The sequence below is a fragment of the Dermacentor albipictus genome, chromosome 1, assembly GCF_038994185.2.
Source record: "Dermacentor albipictus isolate Rhodes 1998 colony chromosome 1, USDA_Dalb.pri_finalv2, whole genome shotgun sequence".
Lineage (NCBI taxonomy): Eukaryota > Metazoa > Arthropoda > Arachnida > Ixodida > Ixodidae > Dermacentor > Dermacentor albipictus.
This window is the reverse complement of record NC_091821.1, coordinates 349,034,174-349,059,665: the sequence shown is the minus strand read 5'-3', so window position 1 is coordinate 349,059,665 and position 25,492 is coordinate 349,034,174. Positions and strand designations below refer to the sequence as shown.

The window sequence follows — 25,492 nt, the reverse complement described above, 5'->3', positions numbered from 1 at the left end:
CAACTGCCCTGGTCATATCCCCGGGCCCGATAGAAGCAGCTTGTGTGAAATGGGATGCAAAGCACTAATAGATCTGCCAGCCAACAACTCAGCTACTAGGGTATGAAAAGCCAGCAAGGTTACGACCCCTGATTGATGAAGCACGAAAGAAGATATCCTCCAGCAACCCAACTTCTATCAAATTTCTTTATATTAAAATTCAACCTTTTATGCAAATAGTTACAGTTGCCAATTAATTTTTCTTATGTGGAAGGGGCCACAATACTTTCTGAAATATTGTTCAATCAGAAAAAGCAAATTTAAGTTATAAAAACATCATTTTATTGTATTTGAGAGTCGGCAATGAAATATCTGGGTTTCATGCTGTGTCGACAATATCATCACATCGGTGGTACAAAGGGAAGCCAACCATGCTTTCACATCCACTCTGGCTTTGCAGCCGATAGTGTTGCCCACAGTGGAACAATGCTATCATGAAACGTGGTGGCAGTGGGTAGCGAATGCTTCTGTCTACCTATCGCTTCAATGCATCTTCGAAACTAGAGATTACGCAACCTTGAGTACTGAGTGCGCGCGAAGACAGCGCACATGATGCCCCACCATTTCAACATGCCCACTCTTTGCACATGCGGCAATTTATATCTAAAACAGGGCTCATGGACTGTGTGTGCACTCAACCCTTCTGATAGCCATAGCCATGCACAGCCACGGCTGAGCTTGAAAAAAAAAGACGCCCCCCCCCCTCCCTCACACACGCATGTTTTCGTTGCTGTGAGCTCGCTCTGCTCCCTCCGCTTTCCTTTTGCTCATGCAGGAAGACAGCTCATCAAACCACCATCCTCCTCAGCTCACCTTCACATGCTTTCACTCCCACCCAATGCTCTGGTGGGTTTGGTCACGCGGCGCGCTATTTGAGAGGTGTGTGCGCAAGCTGCCACTTGTAATTGAACCATTTTACCATCCGAGTCTGCAGAAGTTTACATTGATTGTTTCACTATTACTTCACGGTGGCAGTGAAATTTCGTTATTATTGTAGTCATGTATAAACACACTTTGTTATATAGATGTTCCAAGTAAATGGTGCTCTGTGGACAAGTTAAAAAAAGTTAAATGCTTATTTATATCGAGAATATCGTTATATTGAAGTTCGTTATATTGAGGTTTAATTGCATGTGGCATAAGGCTAGCAACTGTGTGCCATTAGGGGTGATCTGGTTGTAGAGGCCAGTGTTGGTTGAAAAACACAACAAATGTCCACTTTGTTTGTTGCACGCAAAGTGTGTGGTCTTAATTTTGTGTATACACTATCTGTGAAGTGTATCGCTGTGCTCACAGTGGAATGTATGTACCAGTCCTCACCAATATTACAGTTGTAGATGCTACTCGAGAATCTATTTGCCGTGCCAGTGGCTTTAAACTGATGCTGAAATTGCGTGATTACGAAATTACAACTTGAGAGTTACCAAAGAGCCTTATTTGGAGGTAGCGACAAGTACTTCCAACAAGGATGAAGTGGAAGTTGGCTTCTGTTCGTGAACAAAGGGTCATACTTTTCTTACTACACAGATGGACTGTAATGTGAATATGTTTGCTTAGCTTGTCCAACCATTCTATATGACACTAAGCTAGCGTACTTGTTTTATATTGCAACTTGATGCACTTTACAACAGACAGTGATTGACAGGCTCTCGAGTTTTTTATGTTTCTCATGCTTATTATTTTTGTTTATTGTCACACTTGTTTGATTATTCATTGTTTGTGGTGATACTTTGTGAGCTTTACAGGCTTGAGCCCCGCAGTTAATTTCTTCCCAATTACTGCTTCATGCAAAAGAACTTTTAAAAAGTTGTCTTTCATGCTAGCAAATGCAAGATATCTGCCCCATCTTTCAAGCTTGGCAAAAGCAAAAAGTTGTGACTCTTGAGCTGCTTCAGTGATCAAATAAGCGTTTTTTGATGCAGGCACATATTAGGAGATGAAAAAATGGAGGCAATTGCTTTATTTACATCCAGTTTACTTTTTGCTTGTGCTTGTTTGTGCTGTGTCTATGCAATACCATGAAGTATTATATCTAGCCGAGTAAGCATGTTCTTGCATAATAAACTGGCATCTTTCATTTCCAGAGGCCAATTCAGTGCAAGTCCAAGTGCTGGGACAAACTGTCTCAGGTGGTCTCTATGGAAAGCTTTTCATAGGATGCAAAAAGAAAGTTATGGCTCTGGATGAGGAGCTTGTCAGTCTGAACTATGCCTTTTTGGATCCAGAAGCAGACGGTGACGGTATGTGAAGTGCTACAAAGCATTTTTGCCTTAGGCTAGCCTGCTTTGTTCCTACAGCTAAAGGAGCTATGCAACACCCCTGACTACCCTTAAATTTGTGTCATTTAAGTTCTTTTTGGCTTTTGGCACAAGGGGGGCATGGGAGGGCGTTGCGGAAGTGAGCGGTTAGGAAGCATACAGGGGTGTTGTTGTCGGCATGTTTTTTGTGGCATTAGAAGAGCCGGTCAGTGCGCGAGTAACACAAAAGACCCCCCCCCCCCCCCCGCCGCCCCCAAAAAAACATGAGTTGAAAGAGTGACTTGAGCAGCATAGCAGCAAAGCGTCGAGTAATCTTGAAGTAGTTAAAATGGCGACAAGGAGTCTGGGTGCAATGTAACTGGAAGGCAGCGGCATGGTCTTTCAAGGGCCGTTAGCCCCAGTGGCCCAACGTAGGTGTCATTACGGCGGCATACAGGAATGGCGATACCCTGTGTGGCTGAGACGCCGAAAAAGGTATTCTGACGTCTGGGACTTCGAAATGTGTTGGTGAGGGTGTTTCAAAAAACATAATAAAAAACAGACAAAAAAAGGAAAAAAGAGAAGGGGGAACTGAAACCGGAATAACAAATAGGAAGGTGACGTGCGCAGAAGCGGGCGGGGGCAGGTGTATATGGGAAAAGGGGGGACGTGCAGTTGATGTAAACGTAAAAACATGAAAGAGTTTATTAAATTGAGTAGTAGACAGGAAAACATTTTCAAAATGGAGGAATAGATGAGGTTAAGAATTAAGGTTAGCTGGTGGCATAATGTGTTTTGTGTCTTGGTTGATGATATGAGAATTTCAGATTTAAGTTACCGCTGTTAAAGATTCTGAGTTGCCACGTGCCAAATTAATTCCCGTCGGGTGTAGGCAATTAAACTTGTGTATGAGGTACGATTCCGTATATTTCCTTTTGCGAGGTGATAGGAAATTTGTTTGTAGTATATACAGCCTTGCTTTTTTTTTTTAATGTATGCTCAATTATATTTTTTACTTCACTGACTAATTCTGGTGTATATTTTTTTTTCATTTTTGTTCAAATAATCGAAGTTTATGGGCTGTTATATCCACCATTATGTAATGCCTTCCGTCCCTTAAGGAGAAATAAATGAAATGGACTAGGGTTGATGGTGATAGCTGTTAATGCGACGTGCGATGACCCGGTAGGTAGATTTGCTGGGATCGGAATAGGAAACTGAATGTGTGTCGGCATTGTCATGTGACATGGGCTGGCAAGTATTGTGGGGAAGCTGCTGTGGTGGCAACCACTGTTCTCGATTACACACGCCTCATGCCTTTTCTTGTTTACATGGGATCTAGCGGCCAGAAAAAATATCATACGATCGCAGTTTGACTATGTACTGATTTCTGGTGTTGAAAGATCATGTTTTCCGGGAACGTATGAACCAATAAGAAAGAAGCATAACTGTATGGGGTAATCTTTTGTGACCTTGATCACGAATATTGACACCAGGAAATCGTATGTAGTGGGGTCGCACCAACAAGGTTTTGTTGTAATATACACCATGAAAACTTAATAGTATTGCACTGTTTTTCTTCTGCATTCATTTCTTTTTTCTTTCTTGTTTAAAGAAATTTTGTTGGAGGATGAAGACTTCATGCTTGAAACCAGCAAAAGTGAACAGCATTCAACAAAGAATACTTACGACAAAGATGACAAAGAAGAAACTACTTCCAGGAGTTCCACTGTCAAGCAAGCGCTTAACAGGAAGAACACCTTAGCAGTGACACCAGAAGTACTTGACATTAGGGCCTCCTCACTATGTACCGAAGACATTCCTGCAGAAATGCCTCTTGCCGAAGTGTCATTGGCATCCATGTGCACCACTGCTGCCAGCTCTCCTTCAGAAGGACTGTCCTTATTGACCAGCATGTGTCAGGAGCCGAATGTCACTGATAGAACAGATGTTCGTGCTGAAAAACTAAACATTACAGTGCCCACAGAAAGTCATAACATTCAATCTTGCATTCCTACTCCGGCCAGGGCTCCAACTGAAAATGCTAAAGTCCTTGAAGTAGGTAAGACAGTGTGTTCTAGTAGCGAGGTGAAGCTAGCAAGTGGAATTGATTCCCATCCCGATAAGGAGGTGGATATTCCTGGTACTAAGGGTGAGGAACACATAACAACTGCTCCGAGCAAGATAATGCTATCAGAGTTTCGGCCACCCTGCTTCCAGGGCCTTGTATCTAGTCTTGGCAAGGCTGATGACTTGTTGATGCGCCGTTCTGCGGGGCGCGGTGTCATACTTTTGCAAGCTAAACAGCCAACCAGCCCGATACTGACCCAACCATGGTTGTCACAGCCAGTTCACACGCAGAGCAAAAAGCCAGTGCAAGATTGCCTACCTGGATTCACATCAACGGGCATGGGTATGGGTCATAACCGCTCATCACGAGCATTGAGCAAGGCTGCCAAGTTGTGGGACCTGCTGCAGAAGAAAGACCGTGTACCAAGTGAGACACACTTGCCAATCCTCAAGAGTACATTAAAGAAGCCTCAAAGCAATGATAGGCTAACAGGTCCTGTCAAGTCTGATGAAATAACAGAAGAAGCTGCATGCCATGGAGGAGGTGATGGGCTGGTGAGCAATTTTAGGATTTAAAAGTTGTGTACTAAGCATGAAATAATAATAATAATAATAATAATAATAATAATAATAATAATAATAATAATGACGATGATGGGAAGGAAAGCTTCTTCACTCATAGAAACTTCTTTTTTTATTTGCAGATTCCAACTAATGCAAATTTGCCAACAACAGGATCAACCTCATGCATCAGTAACACCAAAAGTCAGGTGAATTAAGCAGTCATGTTGCACTCTTCAATCTCTGATGACAAATTTATTCTTCACACAAGATATTTGCATATGCAATAGACATCTCTTCCCACTAAAAGACAGCTGTTTATGGTTGTTTCTGCAAATGACGTGTGTGACATGAAAGGATTTTCATGTGCTCATGGTAGTTTCAAGACACCTTTGGCACCTACACATTAGGCCACTCGAACACTTGGCTATACTTTTTGTTGTAATTTGCAAAGTGCACTTTTGAAAATTTTTACGTAAAATTCACACGCTTGTGTTCAAACAAGACAGGTTCACAGGAAGACGAAGGCTTGAAGAGGTCAATAGTAGCTGAACAAAGGATGTCTCTGGAGCTGATGTTTCGGCATGGAAATTTGTCTTCATCAGGGCTGTGGTGGAGACAAATCCCCTTGTCGAAGCATTGACTGCAGAGACACCCCTTCTTCAAACACTGTTGATCACTCACTAACATTGTGTCATGGAGATACTTTCAAGTCATCTTACAAACAAATTGTAACACTGCACTGCGTGCAACCACCATACATTATTACAAGTATTGTGTGTGAAATAAAGTTCAAAGTTTTGTCCACTCCACGTTGCTACATTCCATAGTATATAACTACTACAAGTCGAATTGACACCACACTTCTGATTCAGAATAGCAAGACATGTTCCAAAGGTTTTGTCAGTGTTACTTAAACATTGGTGATAATTATAAGCACAGTTATATCAGGTGTTTTTTATGCGAAGGATTTTAGAAAAAAATGAAAGACTCATATCTAGTTCCCCGCCATCTTTGCAGGTAGGCTACATGTCTAGGTGGACATTAGTAGCAAAAAGACATTTCAGATATAGATAATGAAGTAAAATGCGTTAAATTTTTCTCACCCATGCTCATGGGACAAAGGAACAACACAGTACTGCAAATAATCACAAGGGCATTTATTGCACCTTTCATCGATCAATGCCTGCTAGCTGCGTTGCTATCCACAAAACATGCCGATGGGCACGCGACAAATCGTGAAAGTCCGACTCACCGCGACCGGATAGCGAACGAATATGCTTGCCCCATGCTGGGCACCAACGCCTGGTTGTCCGCGTGTACGGGAGCAAATGACGCCTCACGAGACTGTCTCGCAGAAGCATGGATCGGCGCATGTGTGGAATGTCCGTGCCGCTCGCTGACCCGCAGCCAAAGAGGAAGCGCCTTCTCCTTTCCGCGCCCAAGTAACCCCGCCGCGAGGTGGCGTTAGTCGCGCAACGCTCGCGCCATCTCTCGTACTGCGCTTCAACCACACCGACCACCGCAGGCCCCAGGCCACGCGGCGAAACCGGATTACAGGAGACGGGAGCTATGCGGGAAAACAACGTATCAAGGGACGCTTGAGAGTCGCGCATCCCCACAGTTCGTAATGTTGGTCACCGGTGGGTCACTGCAATTTTGAAGCGAAAAGCTTCACTACGCTAGTCAACACCGCGCTTCGTGTGAGCCAGCGTATGTCGGAATTAGCTCCGTAAGCATGTTCGGAGTCGGTGCAAGTGGCCACTGCCGACTCCGTCGCCTGACCTTTCGCCGTTGCCGCGCGTGACGTCATGCGCGGCGCAGGTGGCCACTGCCGCGCGCTATGCGTCATCGTTTGACGTTCGCCGCAAGCGTGTGTTTATCGCGGAGGCCGACTATATAACCGCTTGCCAGAGAATAGGCGTGGAAGGAGAAGAGAGTGATACTACCGATACAGAGAGCTGTGTTTATGGCTGTTCAGAAATCGCAAGACAATGTGCCCAACAATGATGAATAAAGAAGTTTAATAATCCTGCATAACTTATGGTATATATCATTGATAAGCAATTTGCATAACTACACAAGGCACACATATAGCATAACCATAAGCTAACCAAAGCATATACATAAGTTAAACCGTAAGCATAACCATAGGCTAAATCATAAAGCATAACCATAAGCTAAACCGTAAGCATATTCATAAGTTAAACCGTAAGCATATCCATAGGCTAAATCATAAAGCATAACCATAAGCTAAATTGTAAGCATAACCATAGGCTAAATCATAAAGCATAACCATAAGCATCACCGAACCTTTTCGCTTCGAGATATCCAGGCTTAACCTTAGCTAAGCCCCAGCCAATTTTTCTCGCTGTGTGACTGTGCATGGGTTTTCTGCAGTGTGCTAGCAATATCTTTGCTAGAAATCAACAGAGAGGAGAAATTCTTGTTAATTCTGATCAGACATGTTGTGGTGCTATCTCCCTGCTCTTTGAGGAAGTTTCAAAGGAGCAGAACTCCCTGGTGACTCACTGGTGGGTCACGGCATACCAGAAAAATAGGAAAAGTGACTCACCTGTGGGTCATTCTGTGGTGGAATTGAGATATCAAAAAGTGCTGTCGCAGTGAATGTGTCAGTTGCTAACCTTAGAGCAATTGCAAGATTGATGCCAAAGAGCAGTGAAGTCGTGCAGCAATCCTAAAATTCCTGGCCCCTGCAGTTGGGAATTGAACTTGCAATTAACAGCGCAATGCCATGGTTACTGAGCCACTGTGGTGGGTCCCCTTTCCCCTTCATTGCACTCACGCTTTTTTATTGAGCTGTGCCCCCACTTGTGAAAGGCACATGTGCATTCACACCTGGACACTGAGAGGTTGGCATTTTCACGAAGCTTTGTCGTGTAGTGGTTGAGCTCCTCGACTTTTGAAATGTGAGATTAACTTAAAAATCATTATAGTTAGAGTGCGGTTCTGAATATTACGTGAAGCACTTTTTAATGTTGGCAATTACATCAAAAAGAAATTCTCACTATATATTTGTGCGAATATAGTATTTTGAGTACACTTAATTGCCATTTTGGTATACTTGGAATATATTATTGTGCGTTAACATTTTGCATATTGGGCCCAACCTTAAGTCTCCTAGCACTTTGAGGGCTGTCAATCTTTGGTACATGTGATGCAAATGCTGATTGTTCGCAAGGGCAATGTTCTTCTTTTTGTGAAATATGAACCACTTGTGAAAAATGGGAAAAAGGGGCTGCATAGATATAAAATGCTAATTCATCTTGTGTTGCATGCATGCGTGTGAAAACTGATAGGATGTGTGTCTTTTGTGCTTCAGCCTGAATCTGAAAAAACAAGTGACAGTACTGCTGATGAGTTGATAGACTACAGTGACTTCATGAGTCCATGCAACATAGTTGAGGAGATTGTGGATCCTGACCTTGAGGAAGCGAAGTGGAACCTCAAATTTGATACTGAAGTGCCAGATCTTGCAGCCATCAATGTGTGCCAGGCGCCGGAAGACTTCCGGTAAGTCTAATGCACTCTTGTGTAGCATATTATTACACATTTGTTTCTTTGCATTGTGCTGCATTTGACTCATGGGTGGCTTGTCCCAGACAAGGGAATTTTTGCTTTACCATTTAGTTATCTAGTCTACTTGATGCCAGTCTTGTATTCTCGCTTAGGCTTTATGTTCCTTTCAGTGTGCACACTAATTGGCTAAGCAAAGAAAGTTTGTGACAAAAGAAATTCATCTATGGGAATATTGATCTTCTAGCTGTTAGCGTTACCTTCACATGGTGCCATTATCTTGTTCATTGACACAAATGGTTGCAGAAATGTGATGTTGAGGAATTGCCATAGTGTGAGGCACCAAGCTGAATGTTTTGTCAGTTGAAAATATCGCCGAAAGTGATGAGTGAGGGATACAGCCCATGAACTGTGCTTTGTGACTTTATAAATACACAGGGTTGTCCATTTGCATTATGTGCAGTGATCTTGCAGTCTTTATTCCTTACTTCTGTTTTTCCTTTCCACCATTGCAGAGTAGCAGGCCAGATCATGCTTGCTCAAACCAGCCTCTCGACCTTTCCTGTCACTTCCTGCTCTTTCTCTTCTTTCTTGCATGAGCGACACAAGAGAGTGAAAGTTAATTTCATTTGCTTATGCAGCTATTATTTTTTGTCATTTGGTTGATGTACAACAGACGTCATGACTTCCAAAGCTTTGCTGAAGTTCCAGTGGATCTGGATCCCTACACACTGTTCGGGGATTCTGCATACTTCAGTGCTGATTTTGTAAGTTTATACACTGGTATAGCAAAAACATGTTAAAATAAACTTTTGTTCCTTATCTTGTCAAAGCTGTAAAAGGGGCTAGATTGTGTGCCAACATTTTCTTGTGCTCTATGTTAACATAATGTTATGTGATCATTATGACTGTTATGTAAGTCAGTATGACTGTACAGCATGACTGTACTTTATGCAATGTGCAGCCTTATCTTTCTTCATACTTTATGAGTTAGAGTAAGTCTAGCATGAGGAAGAATGTGCCCCATCTACTTCATTGAACCTTAAGAAAAGGAAAACTATTTTCTTTGTGTTTACTACACATGAATGCCAGTAGAGAATGCCTGCTGGCTCTTGCTTGTAACTTCTTTCTTTTTTTGAGGGAGAGAGAGAAAGAGAAAGGTTTATGCTGTCTTTTCAATGTCACTATTTCAGTGTCGCCAGATTTCATGATGCATTATGGACACTTTATATAAGTGAGAAAGTGCTTGTGCGCTCACTCATAACTCAATCTAACAGTGCATGCAAAGTTAGAGTTTTACTTTCCAACCCTTTTTCCTTTTTACATAGGTGTGTTCTGACTTTTCATGAATAATGTTGATATTACAAGCAGTTCTGAAAGTTGCCCTGTATTTGTCTTTTTGTTTTTTTCTTGTCTTCTACAGGATTCTTGCAAGCTACCGGCCCAGCTGGCATGCTCCAGAGTTCGGGCCATTTGCCATGGCATCTGGGCGCGTAAGCCCATGACTAATTTGGACCAAACACCCTTTGATGCTACCCTGAAGGAAGTATGGAAATTTCAGCTCACAACTTCCAGAAAGGCTGTGGCGTCAATATGTAAATGTTGTTCACCACACTATCCTTTTCTCTTTTTTTACTTTGATAGCTAGAATGCAATAGCTGCACTACTGAACTTCAGAATTACAAAGTTGTTAGCTATCATTTGAAGCCAAGGATGCTATGAAATTTCATCTGGTCGAAAATGATCATTAGGTGTGTGCGAATATTCCAAACTTTCGAATAACGAATCGAATAGTGTCTTATTTGATTCGGTATTCGAATTGAATCGTCACAATATGTAGATGTGAATATATGCCCCATTATGTGAAAATCTGTCGGCGACAGTGTGAACGAAAGATGGTACCAAAAATGGCCCACGGCACAAAGAGTAAAAGCACGTCAAAAAAATGCTCGGAAGAATGTCAAGGTTCTTAGGGAGCTTCCTGTAAACAAAGTAAATTAATGGCTTTGAAAAGAAAATTTGGTCAATCTCGATCTGGGTGGGAAAGAAACCCGGGCCTCTGGGGTGCGAGATGAGCACGCTTCCCCGATGCCACGGTGGCTCCACGGTTCTGGCTGGCTAATGGTGCACTTAATGCGTGGATCGTTGCACACATCACGTCACAGCCATCTGGCTGACTAAAGGTGTGGTGTAGTGCATGTATCATTGGGCACGTGACTGTGTGGCCAATGGGGAGGAGGTGGCTCCACGTCACGTCATGATGCTTTCATGGTGTTCCGAGGCCTACAAATGGTATAATGCTTTCACATTCCCACATGTAAGCATTCTTAAGTGTCCATGCCAAATTTTTGAATGCCTTTGAAATATTTCAAAACATCAACTGCACCCAATTAAATATAAAATTAGATAAAAAGGAAGGTAAATTTTCACCCCCATGGCCATAGTATAGACATAATACATCAGAACTTGTGTAGTGGAGTTGGATACATCGCTTAGGTAACCTTACCTTACAGGCTATACAGTAATCATTAACACACTCTATATATGCGAAGAAACTACTTGTTTGCTTCTAATGCTTCATTTGTGCTTTTGATAAACAACACTCCATAAGGTACTGTGAAACGACAGAAAATTGCTAACTTTAAGAATATGAGGATGTGTACAACTATATTATATTAATTGTGATAACGGCTGTTCATTATTTGAAAACTATTCGACATTCAGTTTGATTCGCTTCTGCAGCTACAGTTAAACCTTGCTATAATGAACTTCAGTAGAATGAAATTCTCAATATAACAAAGTATTTAGCTTTTGATGACCTCTTGTTCATAGAACACCATGCATCAATATAACGAAGTATATTTGTATGCGACTTCAATATAACGAAATTTTGCTTCCGTAGCAAAGGAATGCCGAGACAATAAATGGAAACTTCCTCAGACGCAGATGGTCAAATGACTGAATTACAAGCAGCTGCATGCAATACACCTCTAAAATTGCGCTGGCGGCACGACAAGAGCGACCAACGAAATGAAGCCGCATTATGGTCCGTATAAAGTCCAAGTGCGATAAGATCCTATGGCGCCCCACGCAGTTTGTGCTTTAGGTGCGAGGTTCAGAAAGAAAGATGGCGGCTTTACAAGTGCCACCTTCTCGAGCGAGCAAAGGAAAAGAGGGAGGGGAGCGAGCTTGTGGTAACGCGATCAAGTGTACGCGAGGGTTGTGGGGGGGGGGCTAAGTTGGTGTGCGTCGCGATTTATGGCTTGCATCTTGGCCGTGGCTGTGCATGGCTGTAAGCATGGCTGAGCACATACGCAGCGGCACACCCTGCTTTAGAGGTAATCTGCTGCATGTGCAAAGAATGGGCATGCCGAGACGGTGTAGCATCATGTAAGCTATCTTCCTATGCGTTTAGCATGGAAGTTGTGTACGTAATGCCGAGTTTCGTTGACCCGTTGGAGCAAGAGGCAGACGAAGCATTCGCTCCCCGCTGCCGGCGCTTTTCATGGTAGCGTTGTCACAGTGCGGGCGACGCTATTAGTGGGGGCACAGTGCATGTGAAAGCGTGGCTGGCTTTGCTTAATTCGCACCACTGATGCGAAGATATCGTCAACGTGGCATGAATCGTCAATGCTGGCCCACAAATTCTTCAAAATGAATTGTTTTCTCATTCAAATTTGCTTTTTTCTATTGCCGGATAATTTGAAAAATTCTGTGGCCCCTTTCCGTGTGAGAAAAATTGATCTGCAACTGTGCTCATTTGCATAAAAAGTCATATTTTAATACAACAAAATTTTGATATAACGAAGCAAGTTACCAATTTTACCTACTTTGTTATATCGAGGTTTAACTGTATTTGCATACCCCTAATGATTATAGTAAAAGAGAACACTAAAGTAATATGAAAGCTGCTGTTTTATCTTTATAGGAGTCTTGTTCGCAATGAAAAAAGTTCACCAATGATTATGATACTCCCTAATGTGGAATTTGAGCACAGCTCTGTACGTGTTTTCATTACGCTATTCATATTGGCTGGCGCAGACAATCTGTCTTGTGCGGCACATTGCAAAGGAGTGAACTGTGGCTCAACTGCCTCACTAATCGCGAGAGGCAGGGCATGGGTGACACATGGGTACGATTCACAGCAGGGGCCGCAGACCTGCCTCCACTCATGCAGTGCTTTATTTCCACATGTAGTATTGGCGGTGGCATCAGTGAAAAGATGATGCGCGCTACTCCTGAGCCATCTTGTAGCCATTGTTGCTGCAGAGTCCATCTTGTGCGGCACTACACTTTTCTTCCGTTTTCACCATACTCTCCTCCTCCACTTTCCGCCTCATGGCTCCACTGCACCCTCCTCCTCCACTTTCCTCCTTGCACTCTCTTCTCTCTCGCCGTCTTTCATCCCCCGCTCCACTCTACGTTCACTCTTTCATCTTTCGCTGTGCTTGTTTGCTTAGTTATGCCAAGGAACGCTGATGCACGCTGCAGGAAAGGGCGCCTGAGATCTGCGCTCTAAACAGTGGTGATAAAGCAGCTGGCTGTGTATGTCTGATCACCACATGTCAAACACTATGGGTAGCTGGAAGAGTAATACCAAAACTTCTGTTTAACATATGCGGAGCATATGTTAAACATAATCAAGAGACTTGATTAACATAATCAAGAGACTTGATGAGGGGGTCACAATGTCAGTTTCTCTTCTGTTGTGATGACCCACCGTGGTTGCTTAGTGAGTTTGGTGTTGTGCTGCTAAGCACCAGGTCGCGGGATCAGATCCCTGCTGCAATGGCCGCCTTTCAGTGGGGGTAAAATGTAAAAACGCCTGTGGGTGTTGTGCATCGGGTGCACATTACAGAACCCTAGGTGGTTGAAATTAATCCAGAGTCCCCCACTATGGCATGCCTCATAATCAGATCATAGTTTTAGCACGGTAATACCACAGAATATAACTTCGTTGATTTTCTTTTCTTTTTCTGCTGTGATGACCTAGCTATTGAACAAGTTCATAATGTGGTCAGAGGACACAGTTGCATTAATAGCGTGAATTTTGTTTTTGACATTAAAATTTTTCTTTGGCGTGAGGCTGTGTACGCAGTATGTACATAAAAAAAGAAGCAAAATAGACTTGTGATGCAAGTTTTTGACTTGCAAGGATAGGTTTTGCCTAGCTCCTGGAACACCTTTACTTTTATTTAGTTGCATTAGTTGTAGCTCATTTGTTTAGTCATAAGCAGAAGATAGTAACCCTTTGGTTTGAACATACTCTGTGCTGTGTGTATGTCTGTAGTGTGGAAATTTGAATTTGCACTTCCATTGAAGGGATCCTTTTGCTCATCTTTACCTTTTGGTGAGTGTGCACTAATGACAACTACTGTTTTACTTTGAATGGTTACCGTAAACTACAGAGCAAGTGCCATGATCAAATTTATGAACATTCTTGTCTTTTGAGTAACTTTTTATGTAGTTTTATTTCATTGCACATGCCACCTAGACAAGTCTTTTTAAATGTCACAGATTGACACAGCTAGCACACCTGTCCTATTTGAATGTCTATGGTAAATAATGAAACATCATAGTTATGCGTGGCACTACATGACTAATACGTGCTTTCCTATGTGTGTGATGATTTAACATCTTGTTCTGACTCGGAAGACTGATACAGGGCTTTCACCATGTAAGGGGACACTAAATGGGTTATAGGCCACACTTGGGTGTTTTCCAGTACATAGCTTTGAAGTGCTTTCAAGACGTCTTCAGATTTTGCATATAAAAACCTTGTTAGAATAAATTCACATTTGACACAAAAGTGCTTTCAATATATGCAATGTTTGTTATAAGCATGTATTCATTATGTGCTAATGCATTCTAGTAAAATTTTTAGATTTACTTCATTGTATTCGATAATTCATTATATTTGTGTTGTTATATTGAGGTTCGACGGTATGTGCCCATCCCATAAATTTTCTTTCCATTTTCATTACAGCTGTTTTCGAACAAGTGCACATCCCTTCCTCTCTTACAATTAACCATTAGTTTGCTATTAGACTGTTTCTGCAATGTTATCAGATCTTTATACTTTTTGTGTGTGTTGGAGGGATCCCCCCCTCCCCCCCCGCTACATTTTTTTTGCAGAGAAGGTTTTGGTGGTGCCCCCAGTTTTTTGTAGCTCAACTGATTTGTTTTCTCTCTAGCGCTTGCGTTCCCTGGGGTTCCGCAGCCCATCATGCATACAGTCAGTAGTTTGGCCTGCAGTCCTGACCGGCAGAAATGTAGTGGCGGTGGCCCCACCACACACAGGCAAGACGCTTGCCTACCTGATACCACTCGTGTCAAGATTGGCCACTGAGACCGACTACGATGAACTGCGCATAGGCTGTGGAGTGAGTAAAGTAGCTCACTAAAGTAAAGGGGACTATAAATGCCAACTACTGGCCTTGTGTTAAAAAATTTAGTGATATGTGCATTACTTTCATCAGCTACACATCACAGACAGTGGATGTCTGCCAGTGCAATTTTAACTCCTTTCACATAGCTGCTGACGTATAATAGCCTCGTGTACAATATATGGTACAACGCATTCAGGGGCGAAGGAAATATCACACCTTTTTTTACTTTCAATGAAGCCTTGCATTCTTCTATGCTCTTCGGCGCAGCAAGGTGTGAAGGGCAATGGGGAGAAATTTGAAGCAAGATTGATGCTGATTGCAGTATAGAGAACTGTTCACCTAAAATGCATCAGTGGTGAAGCATGTGAATAGACAGTTTTAGACAAGTGTCGCTTTCGGTCTGCTCTGCTCACAGTTTGCATCCTCAGAATCTGCACAGAACTGCATTAATTTCACATTTTACATAAGTGCGTTATAGCACATCCAGCAGAGATATGAGCAACATGCTGTCAGCTTGGCTGCAAAATGACAAATAAACATATATTCATGCTCTGCTCAGTCTCCTCTGCAGTGGAGCGAGTGCAACATTCTACCTTCTAGGTGGTGCCAAAAAACGTGCGCTCCCCACGCGGGAACAAAGGTCAGCGTGCCAGGATTCCAAGTTCTCCCTTCTTTTACGAAGAAATGCCAATAATTCGGGCACACTAGGTGTTCAGAACTTATCTTCGTGCATGCTCAACCTGGCAGAGCATGCTCTGCTCAGCCACGGTCTTAAGTACATTGGCACATGACCAAATGTCGGCCTGCTGACTTGCGCCGTGGAACAAGCAGTACAACTTGTTAAGCCCAGTCTACGGGAAGAAGCTCGCTCGCGTGCAATTGGGATCGTCTCGAAGGTTGCGAGGACAAAAATGCACATTGAAACGGTTAAAAGAAAACGAGGGCATAGTCATCCTCCCTGCGCACAAGGGGAATGCCACTGTGGTTTCGGACCGTGTGGACTACATCAACAAGATAAATGGGCTGCTCCAGGACACGTCGACCTGTGCCAAACTGGCTAGGGATCCAACGAAGAAGGTGGAATCGGAGCTCCAGACACTGCTTACTGAAGTTTTCAAGTTTGCCCGCTCCCCGAAAAAAAGAATCTCTACTACAGGTTGCTCTGCCACAACGGATTGGCTCCCGTGCTCTACGGATTGCTGAAAATTCACAAGCTGGATGTCCCGGTACGAATAATTGTGGACTACACACGCTCGCCGCTGTACGAACTGTCCGGCTAGCTGCACCATATTCCTAGGCCACTGGCAGGACTGACGGCCACTTTCGTCAAAGACTCCACTCATTTCATTGAGCAAATAAGCACCTCCATTGACGATGACGAAGTCATGATCTCCTTTGACATAAAATCAATGTTTACATGCGTGCCTATTGACTATGCAGTTGAATGCTGCAGGAAACTTCTCGAGGCTGACTCTTCTTTGCCCTAACGCACGCTGTTCAAATCCCTAGACATTTGCTGCCTTCTGAAATTTTGCCTGGAGAATACAACTTCGTCTTTAACAAGGAGTATTACAAGCAAGCATTTGGCACAGCGATGGGAGCCTCTGTGTCCGTCGTTTGCGCCAACATTGCTCTAGAGGATCTGGAAAGTGCCGCCTTATCTTCAGTCGCCACGCAACCAAAGCTTTTTCTAAGATACATGGACGAGTGCTTCTGCATTATCCCTCGCCAGCACGCAGCACATTTCCTCGAGCACCTAAACTCCTTCAAGCCGAGTATACAGTTCACGGCTGAAGATGAAAGCAATGGGCGAATTCCCTTCCTGGATATCCTCATAGAGAGGACTTCAAGCGGCTTGAGGACTAGTGTGTACAGAAAGCCAAAGCACACGGGAAAGTACCTGAGCTTCGACTCGGCGCACCCAATTGGGCAAAAGCGATCCGTCACAGCAGCACTCTTTTCCCGAGCATTCCGCGTCTGCTCCAGCACCACGAAACGTAGGCAAGAGCTACAGGTTGTGAAAAGGGACGTGTTGAACAATGGTTACCCTGTACAACTGCTCAGAATGCAGGAGCGCAAAATCAGCGAAGCCCCGCCGTGATACGGCGAAAGAAACAGTGATGCGTGCGGCGGTACCCTACACAGTGGGAACAAGTGAAGCCCTTGCACGAATTTTTAAGGTCTACTGTGTTCAAATTGCCCACGTGCCTTCCAGAAAACTCGGCCAACAGCTAATTTGCGCAAAAGACCCTTTGCAACACACGGACTATCCGGGAGTAATATACAAGATACCATGCAAGGAGTGTGACGTGTCGTACATCGACGAGAGCAGAAATCTTAAATGGCATTTGAAACAACACATGAATGATGTCGCCAAGGGCCACACAGCCGTGAACACCCTCGTGGAACATCACGAACTAACCAGACACATCATTGACTGGGACTCGGCAGCCATCATCGCAAACGAGAAACACTTATCTGCCCGTTTGCTTTTAGAATAATTTAACATCCAATCAACTAGACACAGGATAAACAGGATGCAAAGTAATCTTCCTGAGATATACACCCGAACGCTGCGCCACCTCACCCATAAATAGCCATGCACCCATGCTTACATCTGTATTCTGATCAAGGGACCCGTACAGGGCCCGAAACGTCTGTTCTTTATCTTTATTTTATTCTTGGCGAGTGCAAGTTTTTTGGCACCAATATGTTTCCTCGCCAGATGAGTTCTCATCTAACACTTCACTATTCTACCTTCTACTGCAGGTATGAGCAATTTGTGCATGTTTGGAATTCCTGCTGAGTGGCTGTATGCAAATAGTTAGAATACAGTTGAAACAACTTATAACAATTCCAGTTAACAATACAGTGGATACAACAATGAGCAGCTGCGGCACCATGAACATTTGTGTATGCACTATATGGTAAAATGAACCACTGACTACAGTGCTCTCATGCTGCATTTTCGGTAACAAAAATTACATCTGGCTACTGGGTGTCTGTGCCCAAAGAGAAAAAAAAAGCTAAATTCTTGAAAAGAAAAAAATGCATGCCACCATGTCCACCTGTGTGCCGCACTTGCTTGTGTTTTGCACACACTGTGCGGCACGCCTTTACCGCATAGCCAGCCTCGCGCGCCTCTCTCACGTGAAGTGTTTCTTCAGATGGAATTAAGCCAGAATGTGACAAGAAGCATGTAAGGTTCATTTATTGTGCTGCCGATGTTCATTTGATTCCCTTGACACGTGGATAATGCTACATAAGTCAAACTGGCAGGTGTGCCAGTGAAAAATCAAGAGATATGAACAATGTATGTCCATCAGAACCTATCTCCAACTTACCATATTGCAAGTAATGCATGTGCAAACCTCTCTTCAATGATGTAAAAATATTGAAAAATAACTGTGATATGACTGCATGTTAATTATCGGCAGCTTATTCTCGCAATTATCCACGGATATCTAGATTAACAAAAGAAAAAAAAAGAAAAACAACAGATAATTGACTAACGAAATAAGATGTGTGCTCACATGTACTGCAAGAGAGTGTGTTAGCTAATGTAGGTGTTGTTTGCTATAACGTATCCTTATGGTGCAATGTCACTTGCACTTTTCACTCCTACTAGAGGCGTACTGATATTTGCAGTAGTGCTTGCTGTTTAATAGGTGTTGCAGGTTCTGAAATAGCAGGCTTTTTTCGCAGCCCCTGATGCTGATATTGACGTCTACATGGCAAGGAGCCCACCGCATTTACGAGCAGGTTAACCTGCTGGTTGAAGAGGACAAAAGTCCTAAGTGCTGTGTCCTCTATGCTGGAGGGTCAGAAGCTGGAAAAGAGGTGAGCACTCCTCACTTCCTCTGCGGAGTGTGCAATATGTTGTAAAATTCATATATAACGGAGGTCCTCTCATAAATAACTGCTTTGTTGATCAAAACAGTTTTCTTTTCTATAGGAGTTTGCTTGCAACCTTCAAGCTTATTTTTCTTTTTCTGCTCTCTCCAGATACCAATCATCAACGGCTGTGACATACTTGTTGCTACTCCCCACAGCTTTTTACGTTTTCTGAAAAACTACAACAGACTGATCGTCAACCTATACCGGTGCTGTCACTTGGTCCTGGATGATGGCGAACGGCTACTAGAGAAGTACACTGTGGAGGTATGACTGTCTGATTGGTGTGAACTCTAGAAGTGAGAAACCACAAGAACAACTGCATGTTATTAATTTCGCAGGAATATTAACTTTTGTACTGGAAGTATGGAAAGCTGGACGAATTAACTTAACTTCTTGGATGTTGGCACGACAGAAAGAACACTAGATGTAAAAGAAGACATGGTGAACACAGGCACCTGGAACATGATACTTATGTTTATCATGTCTTTGTTTCTGTCTCGGGCTTTTTCTGTGGTGCCATTGCGCAAGAAATGATTGATTGGTACTGAAAAAAGATTAAAAATGTCTATGTGAAGTCTAGAGTCTGATGAAATCTTGTCTAGTCAGAAAATATCACGCTGAAAAACCTTAACAAATGCTGACCAAGATGTAACATTATTTCAAAATTTTGATGCTATGGCCTTCACACAAGAGCCTTATTTACCTTGAGGGGGGGTAAGCAGGAAGGCGGCGAGGTTATACGCAGCTGATTACATGATGTAGGGTGCATGCGTAGATCAGGTAAGTATTTGTGTTTCGATTCGGAATTAATGCAATTGTCTAAATAAGTAGTAACACAAGATAAAGGCGCTGATTTACATTTACTTCACTTGTAATTACAGTGCAGTCCACTTATAACTTGGGGTATATGAATACCAAGCAGTAGATTTTTAATCGAATATTAACTCAAAGAAAAAAATAATGCTGATTATCGAATCGAATATTGAATATCAGAAAATTTTTCATAAAATTGAATGCTTACAAACTTTGGGCAAGAAATTATAGTTTTGTAGATGCTCGGAAGCCTCCTAGCATTGCATAACAAGGATATTGCAAACTATCAGTAACTTAGGTACATAAAAATTAAGATATACAGCACGGTCTACTCTTATCAGAGGGAACGCTAAATTAGTATTCCAGCACTGATTACAGCTCAGTTTTAGAATATGTATGAAGACCTGGAAAATATTTTTTTTATCAATAGAATTTCTGTTGAATAGAATCAAATGTTTAGTTTTCCCTCTGAAACTAATGAATTAGTGACGTTCTGTTGTACTAAAGACCACTGAGGTTCTAAGTTTAATAATGGGCCTGTGTATTGTGGCACTCTTTTATTTATTGCATAGGAAGTATTTTTTTTTTTTTTTAAATTCAGAAGGGCTAAACCAACTTTAGAGCAGTTAGGTTATTGTAAGGCCAATCTGCGTGGCAGACAAAAAGACTGCGCATCACGTGACTCGATCACCACGCTGCGCATAGCTGGCACTGCTGGTAAATATCAGGTGCCATCCGTGATGTTTCATTGTCAGGTTCAGCGTAATTTGCCGCATGTCCAAAAATCTATAGTCTGGAAGGTCACGGAAAATTTGTGCAACGCTCGCTACACCCTCTCCTCCAATTCTCCTCATTGATCCACCGCCTCTTGCTTTCGTTTGCAAGGTGGCTTGTTGGCTTTCCAAGTGCTGCATGGCTGCTGTGTACAGATCTGTGTTGATTCGGCACCGAACTAACCTTAGTCGCCCACACCTGATGAAGCAGCGCTGATTAGGCCTTCAAGGCCAACTACAATGAAATTTCACTTGGGCTAAATTGACTATATATGCCTAGCGTATAGCCTCAAAGTTATCTTGGCGAAGCCCGAGGGCTGGTAGTTGCCCAATTTTGTTATTAGCAGCTATTAAATAGTGCCTATGCAGGCGACGCATGCACCTGGCGGCAAAGAGATAGCGATGCGGATACGGTGAATATTGAAGAACGGTTACGCAACTGTTGATCTCTTAGTTGTGTCTAGGTAGCCAGACGCATTGCGCACTCATCATTTGCGAGTTGACGGGCATCTCTCTTGGCGTGCATTCTCCCTGTTGCGCTCGTTATTTGAGCTGTTGCAAGAATGCCGATGCATTGCTTGGCCGTTATGTGCTCGAATAAGTACTCGAACACAATAGTATATCTTGATTTCTGTGTGCCTATGTTACAGATAGCTTGCTACATTCTTGTTATGCACTGCTAGGAGATTCCTGAGCATGCGCTGCACCTTATTTTCTAGCAAAACATTTGTAAGCATTAACCTTTGTTTAAAATTTTCTAATATTTGATTAGAAATCTATTTAGTATTCGCACATCCCTAGTAATAGGAAGGAGTCACTTATGCTGTTCATTGCCATCATGTTGTGAGAGGAAAAGCCTCCGTAATCCAAGGAGAAGCTAGATATTCTGCGAAAGATGGACAAAGAGCCGAAGAGGAAAAAGACTGACTTCGCCAGTTAGTTAAGCTTGGCACAATCAACCCTGTGCACGATTGTCAGTCAACATGACCAATAATGAAAAATGTTCATTGCTTTAATGTCAATGCTAAGGAGGCAAAAACTGCACATCATGTGCAGCTTGAGATAAGTCTAACATGGCTTGAGGGGGCCTTGGGGGCTGGAGTGAACGTTGACTGCAAGATGCTGTGCAAGAAGGTCGAAGACGTCATGCTCTTGCTTGGTGTGAACTTCCAAGCTCCTAGGAGTTCGATCCATCGGTTGAAGGCAAGATTTAGGAGACCGTAAGCGGTGCAGGAAAAAAAAGAAGTGCAAATCCTATGCACTGTGGGAACCTATATTATCTGAAGCCTTTTGCAGGTACCACTACTTGGCTGTCCAGCATTTTTTAGGTTTCTGCAAAATGACACTGGGTGGAACAACATGTTCCTGTAATTGAGTAATTGTGGGTGTGGATTATGAACATACATGTGTGTGTGACACCAGCAGCATGATGACAACCGTGTTGTAGATGATTATGTGATGGCTATGGCATCGTTTCTACGCTGGCTGCTTGACGCGAGCCTGCAACATGGTGATGCTGGGTTCTGCATAGGCAGTGGACAAGCGTAAAGGAGAGAAGCATGGATTGTGACATCATCAGCAACTATGTGTTATACAATTGTACAAATGTACATATGGCTATTTCATGTGGTGTATATTAAAACTATGACGGCATTTGTGCTTTGGCAAAGAAATGTTAAAACTTGGTTAATTTGGGCTATAAAGAAGTCTGTACAATGTTCTACATTTTTCCACGTAGTACAAGCTGCTACGTGGAGAGATAATTTAATTGAAAGAAGGCAGAGAGGTCGGCCTGAGCTAAGGCGCTCTAGCCTGCTACTCTGCACAGGGGTAGGGGGAACGGGGACATAAAGGTGTGATGAGGGATGATGATGACACAGCAAGAGGGATGCGCAAAGGTGAAAGCAAGTTCAACACTCTGATGATAAACATTCACAAATGTCATCCATGAAGCCACTATCAGGTTTTGTATCAAGTCTGTAGTCACCAATTCAAATGAACTTAAAGATAGAGGCGCTAGGACGAAGCTGGTGTGTGGGCTTCCCCTGCGTGAACAGCACAAGTGCCAAACAAAATTTTATAGCATATAAAGAGCTGCAATAAGCTGCTCTAGCACGGCGAGCACTTGTAGGGCACTTTTAGCGGCCGGAGTTTTGAGACCACCGAGAATCATGTGCATTGACTCTACTAGGTGCTTCAGCATTTTTTGTACACTCTGCTTCTCATTGTGTTCATCTCCTTGCTTGCCCATAGTGTCACCGGTTTCATTGGCCCTATAATTCTTGGCTTCATGGCACAGAGGACCACTAGTGCCTGCTGGCATGGTCGTGGGCCTAGAGGGCAGCAAAGGCCATTGCATGTCTGTATCAGCCATCTACTAATAATTCAAGGTCGACGAGAGCATGCTACGTGGAGAGTACATAGGAAAGTAGGCCCGCCTTGGAGATAGTGCAGTCTAACATGGTGCCTCAAAGTGCGAGCTGTCACAAGGAAAGAAGATGGCTAAGTGGCACCGGGTGCATGCACTGATATTGTGTAGTCTAACACTATGCCTTAACGCGTGAGCTGTCACAGCGAAACACTATGGCAAAGTGGCATAGGGTGCATGCAACGAGTGTTTGAAAAAGCTAGCTGGCCTTGGAGCAAGAGAAGAATGTGTGCGATTGTGGCCTAATGGTTAGAGCTCAGTGGAAGAGGTTAAATCCCCGCATTGGCCACACATTAATTTATTTTTGTTTAACTCTTTCCATACTGCGCCTATTGGGCATAGTTAACACAGGCACCATCCTCTGTCATCGCTCCCTGCCACACACCCAGGTTCCAGCTTTTCAAGGACTCTATCGTTTTATCATTGTCTGCCGTCAAGATTTTCTCCCGCCTGTATTCCGAGAACACCCCTGTGGGTTCTGCCTGAATCTTTCATTATATTGCAGATCCCTGGAATTACAAAGAAGTCATGTGTTGCATCTACCGGCCTCAAGCAACTCACCCTCTTTCACATTTCTGCAGAGTACGGAGGTACTGTACACATGTATACCGATAGCGCTGTCACACCATATGCCTCCACTGCAGCCTTCATCATCTCACATATGATTATCGCTCGGCGGTTTAAACTAGACCATAGATCAACATCAACTGCTGCAGAACTAGTAGCCATGCATGAAGCCCTTCGATTTCCCTCCGAGGAGCCTCCTCACGCATGGATGATATTCTGCGATTCAAAGCCAGCTCTTCAAACGATTGACTGTTTCCTCAGATGAGGCCTGTATTATTCTATGGCTATAGACATTACAGAGCATCTCGACCATGCAAATAGAAATGGCCACAATGTCACCTTTCAGTGGATACCTTCACACTGTGATGTGATAGGGAACGAACTAGCAGACGCTGAAGCGAAAACTGCTTTAAATAATGCTTATGAAGTACGCATTCTGTTCTCATGAACAGACACAAACGACCTACTTTGTCACGTAATGCGCAACGATACGCTGGAACACTGGACCGAACAAGATTGACAACACAAGCGAATACACAAATGGGACCAAGAAATGAAATTTTGTACGCCCCACAAGCTCAAAAGAAGCCAAACGAGCATGGTGCACCGGATTCGCCTTGGTGTCACATTCACCAACCATTATAGACATTTGATAGGTTGCAGTGATACTAGCCCAAACTGTGAATACTGTGAGGTAGTACTAGAAACACTTGATCAGATTGCTACGGCATGAGCCGGGCGAGGAGAAGAGGAAGAAGAAGTGAGCTGGTGCAGCCTCAGGATCGCCTCTATGTACGTAGTACAGGTCTCACCTGGGACTTGAGCGCGCTGAAGCAATGTCTGCTCCGCCCGCTTCCGTTTCGTGGTGGAATCGCCAAAGCACTCTGTGAGGTGAGTAACGAAGCTGTCCCACGTTGTGAACGTATCTTCATGGTTCTCGAACCACACTAGCGCCGTGTCTGTGAGGAACAGAACCACATTGTCGAGCTGAGTCGTGGAGTTCCAGCCGTTGTACTTGCTCACACGCTTGTAGTGGGTGAGCCATTCCTCCACGTCCTCGCCGAATCTTCTCGCCGAACATATGGCCCACCACCAACTTGGCATAATTTTGAACGTGATAGTTACGACGACCGTTGGCCGATAGACCCTGCAAACACCACAGGCGCGCCACCTCGGAATACCTTCCGTCAGTATAGTAGAAGGAGTGGCTCGCCAGCTTCTGACCGCAGCCTGACGCCCCCAACCAGTCGCCAACACCGTTCACCGTCACCACGGCGACGTGCTACGTCTCCACCACCGTCGGGAAACTAGCCGGCGCGGCCGATGGAGGTAAGGTCGCCGGACAGTCTGTGTATCTGCGAAATACTCCTCTGCCTATTATGATGGTGAAGAACAAAGTGCGTGTGTTAATTGATAGTATACCTGCAACGGCATTAGTGGACAGTGGTGCTACCGTTTCCGTCATGAGTGTGACTTTCAAAGAGAGGCTGAGTAGGAAAGTTATGTTCCCGTGGAATGATGGTGTGACGTTTCGTGGTGTCAGCGGAGAGTGCCTAGTTCCCCTTGGTATTTGTGTTGCAAGTGTTTTATTCGGAGGAGAAGATCTTCAAACAGAATTTCTCGTACTGCCGCGATGCACTCACGATGTGATTCTCGGGATTGACTTTCTTCAGGATTGTGGTGCATCCGTTAACTGTGGCACAGGCGAAATTACTTTGAATAGCGCGCTTCTCGCCACCCTTGCCGACACATCCTTACCAGTGAAAAACTATTGTGTTGTTTCGAACGATTTGCTGCTACCGCCTTGGTCGCTGTCACGTATCCCTGTCAATTTCGCTGCTGCCGACCTTTCATCGTTTGACGCGCAAGTCCAGCCACTTACGTCGAGCTGCGCAAAGAAAGATGTACTTGTACCACGCTCTGTCGTGAGAGTAGTGAATGGCGCCTCCAATTTGTGGGCTTTCAATTGTTCTTGCGTCCCTGCCGTTCTCCCGCGTGATATGAAGCTTGCTGAATTTGACGAGATTACTCACAGCCCCATTACAGTGCTAAGCGAGGAAGAGCAGTCTCATGCTAGCGATCCCCAAAGAAGCATTTCTGAAGAGCAGATCCTACGAATGATCAACAAGGCACTGCCCTCACATGAGCGCCGCGCTCTCGCACAAGTTTTGTGGGCACATC

The 25,492-nt window shown here is 43.7% G+C and overlaps 1 protein-coding gene and 1 long non-coding RNA gene across 9 annotated transcripts in view; one reads left to right on the top strand and one right to left on the bottom strand.

Moving 5' to 3' along the window:
• Window positions 1-25,492, bottom strand: part of LOC135896563 (uncharacterized) — a 94,927-nt gene that overhangs the window by 10,891 nt on the left and 58,544 nt on the right. Inside the window, exon 3 of one of the 5 annotated variants that reach the window (XR_010562763.1) lies at window positions 4,622-4,748. The exons of 3 other annotated variants lie outside the window; for them this stretch is intronic. This is a non-coding gene — a long non-coding RNA (uncharacterized lncRNA). Of the gene's footprint in view, window positions 1-4,621; window positions 4,749-25,492 lie in introns of those variants that run through there. One more of the 5 variants, XR_010562751.1, reaches the window with a different exon arrangement.
• Window positions 1-25,492, top strand: part of LOC135896166 (uncharacterized) — a 95,324-nt gene that overhangs the window by 16,736 nt on the left and 53,096 nt on the right. For all 4 annotated transcript variants that reach the window (XM_065424616.1, XM_065424756.2, XM_065424567.1 and 1 more), the window contains exons 8-16: window positions 2,124-2,279; window positions 3,892-4,901; window positions 5,051-5,116; window positions 8,251-8,441; window positions 9,121-9,211; window positions 9,868-9,990; window positions 14,639-14,827; window positions 18,539-18,673; window positions 18,839-18,994. In XM_065424616.1, the coding sequence (XP_065280688.1) occupies window positions 2,124-2,279; window positions 3,892-4,901; window positions 5,051-5,116; window positions 8,251-8,441; window positions 9,121-9,211; window positions 9,868-9,990; window positions 14,639-14,827; window positions 18,539-18,673; window positions 18,839-18,994 (2,117 nt within the window). The remainder of the gene's footprint in view (window positions 1-2,123; window positions 2,280-3,891; window positions 4,902-5,050; window positions 5,117-8,250; window positions 8,442-9,120; window positions 9,212-9,867; window positions 9,991-14,638; window positions 14,828-18,538; window positions 18,674-18,838; window positions 18,995-25,492) is intronic.